The following is an 8,679-nucleotide window of genomic DNA, read 5'->3' on the forward strand; positions in this document are numbered from 1 at the left end:
ATGTTTCATTTCCCAGTTGCTCAAACACAGAATGTTAGGTATGATCAAATAATGTAGAATGAAGTCAGTTGAAATATTTCAACTGGAAAGGGCCTCTTCGATGTCTGCAGATGTGAGGTCCTGCAAGATTGCACAAATTGCCCAAGGTTACACAGCTAATGAGTGGCTGAGCCTTGACAGGAAACCAGGCGTCCCGCTTCCATTGCAGTGCTGTCCTGTGCTTGCCTCCCTCTGGTGAAGCCACCTCTGGACTGGAATCTAGGAAAACCTAGAGAAGCTCCAGGTCCCTTATATATTCAAAACCTCAGCCTCCCCCCTGCAAGCCTCTGTGCCTGTTCCCTTTCTCTGGTATATACCATCCTCCCAGCGGGTCAGACACCAGTTCCATAAATTGCCCTGAGTTCAATAGTTTCCACACCTTTAGATTTTCCAGACCAGTCAAGTTTCCCCCAAAGTTCTAACATCTCAAAACAGAAATGCCTAATTTCATTTTGTTAATGGAAACATTAGGAAAACAACTGCCACCCATTTCCACTATCATTTTAGCACTGAAAATGTAGAGAGTATATGCTTGAAAAAAATGAATTTTATTATATATTAATTGTACTTCAATAGACACACGTAGGTAGGCTCTTAAAATGTAGGTATGCTGAACCGGGAATTAGATCAAATTGGATATATTTAGCTTTGGTTTCTCTGCCTCCAGACCATTTTACCACAGTTGAGGGGAAACACCATCATGGACAAGAAGAGTTTGGGAAAACTACTGCTTCAGACTCTTCCGGGACAATGTCTCCTGCATTCCTCCTGTCCATCCACATTACCCTTATCCCTCCAGGCCTTCATCACTTCTTCTCTGGACCACTGCAGTGTATTCCTGCCTGCTCTTTCTGTACAATATTCCCCTTTCTGGTCCCTCCTTTAGTGGAGTATCAGAATGAGCTTCCTAGGGCACAGCTCTGATTATACCCTAGAGCCATCAGGAATAAAGCCTTGGCCTCTTCACCCACAATCGTACCAACCCTTGTCTCTTTGTTCACCATTTTACACTCCATGGACTCAGCACTCAGGTTATTTCTAACTGCATTCTTTTCCTTGTGCACTTTCAGTCACACTATTTCCTACACCTTAAACAAAATTTTCCCCATCTTCCCATTTTAAAATATTACACATTCTTCAAATAACACTCAAATATCATTTTTGTCTACAGGCCTTGATAATTCACCACTGTGCCTCCTAAATTCATCTTCCTCTCTTTGTAGTCCTTAACATATCACTTCCTATGGTGAATCTGTCACATTCTAGTAGAGTTTGCCTATCATCAATTTGTACACTGTGTATATATAATTAGTAAATAGATAATTTGCTTAACATTCTTCTCAGCAGATGAATTTATATCCTACTTCCCTTGGAAAACAGAAGCCATGAAATAACTACCCCCGATGTCCTGCCAACGCATGTATAAAGTCCCCTATATCTTTACATATCATGTGCTCTCTTGCCTTCTCCTTCCTTCCCAAAGCTATCTTTTTCCTGGCTCTGAATCCCACCTTCTCATCCTTGACAAGAACCTCACTTCATCCATTACCTCTTCTTTTTTCTCAAGGTTTAACCTCCTTCTTTTTGCTGATTCCTCTTCTCAGTAATTCAGGGAACACCAGCTAGAACTATTAATAAACTATTCTTAAGCCAAAATAGTTGTGCTGATAGACCCTCAAGACTAGAGCAGCTACATCTACAAAGGCAAGGGAAACAAATTATAAACACACATTAGCCAGGCAAGAGAGAATTATGTTTATCCATCCACCCATCCATCCATCCATCCATCCATCCATGAAGTAAAGAATATTGAATGCTGATGCCAGAACCACCACCCTCCTTATGCTCAGTCTTGATTTCCCCTGAGATACTCCTAATCTACAAACATCTGTGAATTCCACCTGAGGGGACCCAAAAACCTATTTACAGGGAAAGCCACTCGGACCTCTTCTTATCTGCTCTTCATTTTCTAAGAACCCATGGCCTCAATCATGTCAACATAAATTCAGAAATAAAAAATTCAAAGAATTTATCATGGCTTATCATTTTTATTTGGTTCTTATTATCTATTCTCACAAAAGGTTATAAATCACTTGATTGTAGACCCCCTAAGAACAAGGATTCTGTCTATCTTGTTTATCATGGTGTTCTAAATACCCAGCACATGGAAGGCACTCAAAAAAGTATAGAATGAATGGGACACTATATAAACAATTAGCTCAGCATTGCAGTGGTTCTAATGTTGGACACTCAGCAGAACCACCTGAGAACCTTATTTAAACCACGCATTCCTAAATAGTCTTCCCTAACTATACTTCCCTGTCAAAGAAAAACCACAGTTGGACAGTAGTTAAAGCCATATAAATAGATTTTGTTCAGGACTACCACAATAGGGGAAAGAAAGTACAGTACAGGGCTCAATTCCTAATATTAAACGGGCAAGTAAGAAGTAGGGGAGTGAGTCAGTGGATGGGAAGTTACCAATGGGAAACATCAGGGGTCAGGGAATTCCAGTTACATGACTGGACATGATCTTCACTCAAGACAGGCCAGAGTGCTCAGACTTCCCCTAAAGAATGGTGGAAAATGAGAAGGATGGGGACTCTTGGTAAATTGATTTAGCAGGGTTCTTGCTAAAACTGGATTTTATAAGGAAGTGCACAGATAGGCCCAGGAGAAGGTTCAGGAGCCTGACTCAAGTCTGATCAAGAAAGAATCTTTGTCAATATCCACAATCAGATGTACCATTATCAGGATTGGAAGGGGGGTGTGGGTACCTAGGTACAACATGTGTCCCTCACAGGCCTCCAGATTCTGTCATAGGGTGAGGGGCGTAACATCAGCAATTACTGTAGGAGGGGTAGTGGTTTTGTGTAGTTGAGAAAATTCCTCTGGTTAATTTTCACTCATCACCTCTAAACCCTGTGAGAACCACTGCTCTAGAAACACCGCTCTTATGCCTGTAATATTCTCTGGATTTTTAGCTATAGATGCCTGTCAACTCTCAGACCCCTGATCCTTCAGCCAATCTTAGAATATCTCTGGGGCTCATACGTGGGTGACTGCACATGGATAACTACTTTTCTCATTAAAATTTTTTCAGTATTTAACATTCTTATCCTCTACCACAGGGACCTTCAGTCATTAAACATACTAAGGCATTCTATTTGAAGAGGCGGTCTAATACTGATTAAATGAAAAGGCAAGGTTACTTCTACCAAACCACATCAGATTAAATGTTTTCATTATTAGTAGAGAATGTCATTACCACCATGACCTTAAAACTTGGATCCCCAGACAAAACTTTTGGAAGAAGCCTTTAATACCCAGCCCACAGATTCCTCATCACCAGTTCCCCATAAGTCCATATCCTTCAGTCAAATTAAACAAGAAAGAAAAGGGTGACCTAGAAGTAGGGGTGAAGGAGTTAAAGGGGTTTGGAGCAGAGTTCTTATTCCTGTCTTTGAACAACAAAGTCCTCCAGCAGCTCTTCCTTTTGGGAAAACATTCCAGGCTGCAATCAGAAGCACTTCTCAGTATTATCCCCGGGGATATTGCCTGTGCACTAATCAATGATTAAAGCAGTTTCCTGATCTTATTTAAAAATGACACAAATGGGAACAGTTGAGGGACTCAAGAAGGTGGTCAGGATTTTATCTTAAATATTTTCTGGAAAAGCAGCAGACAATTAAACCATTAAAGAACTCTAGGCAGTTTTTCAAGATTAAAATGTAACACATTTCAGTCGCAACTAAGCCTGTCATATAGGCATTCAAATTGCAATGTGACCCCCCCCCCAGAATACATTGGCACCCCAGTGAGTTCATTTCTATTAAAGAAGTGCTTCTGCGGAATGTGGGAGTCTAAACAACCTGTTCAATTGCCCAGAGTGACATGGAAGGAAAAGGAGAAAAGATCTTGGGAGTCAAAGGGAGTAGAGCTGAAATCACAATTTAGGATTATGTGATCTGATCAACATGACTTCCATCATCTCTCTTAGCCTCTGCTTCCTCCTCTGAAAAATGGTAATAATATTGATCTTGCAAGATTACTAAGGGAATGAGCCATGGTAATAGTAAGAATAAGAATACTGCCAATAGCAATTGTGTATGAGAATATTTCCTATCAGCATACTCTATCTCCCCAGGAAGCAGTGGAGGGATGTTCTTTTTTAATGCTTATATTATGCAGCAGCCTCTTGAGTTTGCATTGGGAAACAGTAAGTACCTGTTTTTCTCTTGATGTTCCTTCTTAAATGTTGTTTACTCTGGTTTAAACCCTCAGAAATGTGACCTTGGGTAAGTGCTCAAAAACATTTAAAGGCTACTAACCTTTACCTTTAAGATTTTTATGTTTCTTGGGTTGAATCTACCCCCTATCAGTTTTCATTTGTTCCCCTCAAAACTAGTTACTAAAATGACTAATTTTCCTTTGAACAGAGAATTTTTCCAAGTTTATATATTAAACAGTGAGAATGATTAGGTCTCACATCCTTAAAGTACCTAATACAGCTATTTCCCTTCCTTTGGATAAACAACAAGCCCTAAATAATCCATTTTTTATCAATGAATATTTACTAATAAAAGAATAACCAAAACAAAAGTCCCAATTTTTCAAACTGCATTTAATGAGGCTAAAGTCTGAAACAATTGATCTTTTATTGGTCTTATGTGAAAATTAAGGAGTCTACTAAAGGTTTTAATAAACAATGTCACATCAGCTCAATCCCAACCATCTCCAATTAACACAAACACACACACACACACACACACACACCAACACCACCATCACCACCACCCCACCCCTCCCACACACACCACTGCAATCAAAGAAAAAGAGAGTACACCAAAGTTTGTGTGGCAAACTCCCAATTAATGATCAAAACTCCTTGGAGCCAAGGTGCTATTCTCCCAATAGACTGCTATTTCTAAAATCTATCTCTTTGAAAACAACAGCATGATTAATTCCACCATTCTCACTTACATTACTTACAACATAGAAACAATGATGCAGTAAGAGCAATTATTAAAAACACTTTATTATGTATAATTGTACATGCTGCAATTTGTGTCATTTGGGATTATTTTCCAGGTTGTGATGTCACCTACCAAGATTAACTAAATCTAATGTTCATCCTGCCACACCACATACAAAAATACAGTTTTCAAAGCAAAGTTCCCCTTCTCTACACAAAGATGGGTAAGAGTTTGTCAGATGAGTAAGAATACTTTGCACATGTATCAACACCATACAAGGCGTTATCCTTCACACAGTAACATTTAATGTATTCTTTTATTTGGGAACAGCAGGACAAGAGCCCCTTTAACTCTCAGAGGGAAACGCAAACTTTGTTGCTAAAGCCGAACTCCAGGGATGAAAGTGTGGTCCTCTCAAGGGAGGCAGAGGCAGTGGGGATTTATGGAGGAGGGTGGAAGCCTCATAAGCACTTCAAGAGGAAGGAATTGCAGGTGGTTCCTCGGGGACAGTCGCAAAGCTTCCCAATCCGTGCTCCTTTTCGCACTGCGCACCGCTCCCCAGCGTGGCACTGCAAACAACACAAGGTGCAGTCTTCCCACATATGCAAACCCAGGCTCCCAATGGCCGCATCTCCCCATCAACACAATTTCCGACTCCTGGGAGGGATAGGTGGAACCTATCACCATCCCCAGAGGTCCAAGTATAGTCAGGCCTTAAACACAGAGAGCCTTGTGCTTATAATGTCAGTGAGAGAACATAAAAGGAAATTATCGAACCCTTCCTACTTTATTTCACCTTTTTTGGGTGAGGGGCCACATTTTCTGGCTCCTTTGATAGTTTATCCAAAAGAAAGAAAATCAGACATTTTTGTAAGAAATCAACAATAGACCTATTTCTCACAGTCTCTGCTCCCTGCTTTCAGCCTCCTCATCCCAAGGAAGGTGTGTGTGTGTGTGTGTGTGTGTGTGTGTGTGTGTGTGTGTGTGAGAGAGAGAGAGAGAGAGAGAGAGAGAGAGAGACAGAGACAGAGACAGAGACAGAGAGACAGAGAGAGAGAACGAACACATGCATGTGTGTGTTCCCTCAAGGAAAGTGACGAGCCGGGAATCAAGAATTTTGACCTTAAAACAGAGATCAAAAAATTGGCAGTGCTCCAGAAGGCAAGAAGAAAATTGGAGGAACAAGATCTGAGTAGATTTAAGGGCTCTTCCAATTCAGATAATTCTTCATGAGTTGAAAAAAAAAAAAAACAAAAACCACCTCATCCTCAAGAAATGCTCCTTTCCATACAGACACCCAAGAGCTGATTCCTGGCATAAGCTATTGGGTCTTCTGAAATGGCCTTAGAGGCCAAGGACCACGTTTGGGGATGTAAAACAAAGGGAAGCCTACAGACTTCTGCAAACCCATTACCTGCAAATCTAGATGGATCTAGAGAGTATAAAGCTAAGTGAAATAGGGCAGAGAAAGCCAAATACTGTATGATTTCACTCATATGTGGAATTTAAGAAACAAAACAAACAAGAAAAAAGAGACAAACCCCAAAACAGAATGTTAACTATAGAGAACAAACTGATAGTTACCACATCCTGGGGAAAAGGTCACCTATAAGACTCAAGGTGGTATATTTCCTCCTGGAAAAACGTGGGGAAGGGGAACCCCAAAGCCTTACCATGGGGACTTGGCCATACTTCTTCTCATAGATCGGAATACTTTTAGTCTTGAGCTTCTTCAGGACTTCCTGTAGCGCTTCGATCTGCAACACACCGCCCCCACCCCGGAGGAGCCGAAGTTGCCGCCTTGGCTGCAAGCCCAGCTCGGGTGCTCACTTCCCCTCCAGTCCTAGTTACAAGGAGCCCCAGAACCACACACACACTCCGCCTGGGACTCCAAGGACAGAAAGGGACGGTGCAGGGGTAGTAATTTAGCGAGCACGGTCTCTCGTACTGACCGCAAGTCCCTTAGCTGCGGAGGCTCCTGTTGCTCCAAGGGCCCGGGACAAGGGATTCGCTCTATAAACTGCCCGCAGGCAGTGGGGCTCCAGACGATTTTCAGATGGCAGCGGGAGCGCTGCCTTTGCGCTCATCTCCGCGCTCATCCCCGCGCACCCGGACTCTGGGAATTGGGGGAGGGAGGGAGGGAGGACGGACGCGTGTACAGAGGGACTGGGGGGCAACCAAGGGAGATCCAGGAGATACCCACCAGCTCCTTCTCATGGGAGGTATCCTCCACGGCGGAGTAGATGTCCAGGGCTCGGGGCTGGAGCTCAGCATCCTCCTGCGCACGGGCACCCAAGAGCGGTAGCAGAAAAAGCAGGGCGGCACCCAAGACGGTCAGCGGCCGGAGACGGGGGCTCTCCATGGTGCTGAAACTCGGCGCTGCTGTGGCACCCCACGCTCCCGCCTTTTATAGAGAGCCAGAGCCCGAGTACAGGGAAGAGGGAGGGGGCGACGAAGGAAGTGAGTGTGGAGGAGGGTCCAGGTCAACCGTCTGTAGGCAGCGCTCCGCCACCGCCTGACATCAATGCCCGTTGGACACCAGGCACCCGTGAACGAAGCTGTGCGCACAGACAACAGGGACCCCGCACCCCTAAGTGCTGTCAGCCCCGCGGCAAGGGACGCTCCCCTAGGGGCCAGAGCTGAAATGGAGGGGCGGAGGGGCGAAAGCTGAGGGATGGGGAGGAGGAGGGGGCCAGGAAATGGAAAATGCCTTGGAGGCAAGGCACAGGCTGTAGACTCGCTCCCCATCCCTAGCAGCAGTGGCAAAGCAATCCACCTCACCAGCCCTGCTTCGCCTCTCACCCCAGCCTGTGGCAGTAAGCAGGAGGTGTTGCCTCCATGCAGGCATGTTTGCTGAGCATTTTACTAGACACTGATGCCAGGTAGGGGAGGCAAACATAGTACATATAACAAAGAGAAATCATGGCCTTCCCCAGGATGAGTTCACAGAATCTACGTGGTAATGAGAAAAGAAGGAAGACAGACTAACCTCAATTCAGGGGCAGTATGGAGGGTACAGAGAGAGCCCCATTCTGATTCTGGTCCTGGCTCCACTGTTTACAAGCTGTGTGACTTTAGGCAAAATAAAGAATCTATCTAAGCCTCTCTCTCTCTCTCTCTCTCTCTCTCTCTCTCTCTCTCTCTCTCTTTCATACAACTGGAATTTAAAAATGCACCTTACAAAGTTATCAAAAGGAGGACTGAGAATAGGTATGTAAAATCCCTGTCCCTTAACACAATAAGCACTAAGCCTCCCTGCCTCTTCCTTTTAAACTATGAGGCTACCCAGGTAAGTGGTTGTGTGCAGTACCTCAGTTTTTCCTTTGGGCAAACTCACCATCCTCATAACCCCTCTTACCCACTACCCACTTGTGATATCTAAGAAGCCTGTCTAGAAAGAAAGCAAAGGGGATGAAAAATGCAACTCCCTGATTATGGATGATCTCTAGAGATCAGAAGTCAGTGATGAGCCAGGTCCTTAGTGACCTGGGAAGACTGGTTTTTAAAAGGTGGGGGGTCCTTATGGCCTGAATACAAATCAAAGTTTCTGTAGGAGAGGTGATGTTTTCCCTACTTAGACCTAGAGGCTTATCCCTCAGGCAGGCTTAACCCTGCCTGACCATCTGGGTTCTTTCACCACATCATCTTTCTTTCAACTGCTCCT

The 8,679-nt window shown here is 43.9% G+C and overlaps 1 protein-coding gene across 1 annotated transcript; it reads right to left on the reverse strand.

Annotated features, from left to right (window-relative positions):
- Positions 1 to 5,047: 5,047 nt before the first annotated feature.
- On the reverse strand, positions 5,048 to 7,725 carry CARTPT (CART prepropeptide). The gene is made up of 3 exons (XM_058730613.1): positions 7,219 to 7,725; positions 6,689 to 6,772; positions 5,048 to 5,584 (listed from the first exon to the last, which is right to left on the reverse strand). Exons 1-3 carry the CDS (start codon positions 7,375 to 7,377, stop codon positions 5,477 to 5,479), a joined length of 351 nt encoding a protein of 116 aa, XP_058586596.1. The 5' UTR covers positions 7,378 to 7,725; the 3' UTR covers positions 5,048 to 5,476.
- Positions 7,726 to 8,679: the final 954 nt, after the last annotated feature.

The sequence above is a fragment of the Neofelis nebulosa genome, chromosome 1 (genome assembly GCF_028018385.1).
Source record: "Neofelis nebulosa isolate mNeoNeb1 chromosome 1, mNeoNeb1.pri, whole genome shotgun sequence".
Taxonomy (NCBI): Eukaryota; Metazoa; Chordata; class Mammalia; order Carnivora; family Felidae; genus Neofelis; species Neofelis nebulosa.

Bases quoted from the DNA above. Each gene is read 5' to 3' on its own strand.
- CARTPT (XM_058730613.1), bottom strand. From the start codon at position 7,377: ATGGAGAGCCCCCGTCTCCGGCCGCTGACCGTCTTGGGTGCCGCCCTG. The intron at 6,773-7,218 runs GTGGGTATCTCC...GGTGTGTTGCAG, and splicing joins CCTCCCATGAGAAGGAGCTG to ATCGAAGCGCTACAGGAAGT. The intron at 5,585-6,688 runs GTAAGGCTTTGG...TGTTGTTTGCAG, and splicing joins AGTATGGCCAAGTCCCCATG to TGCCACGCTGGGGAGCGGTG.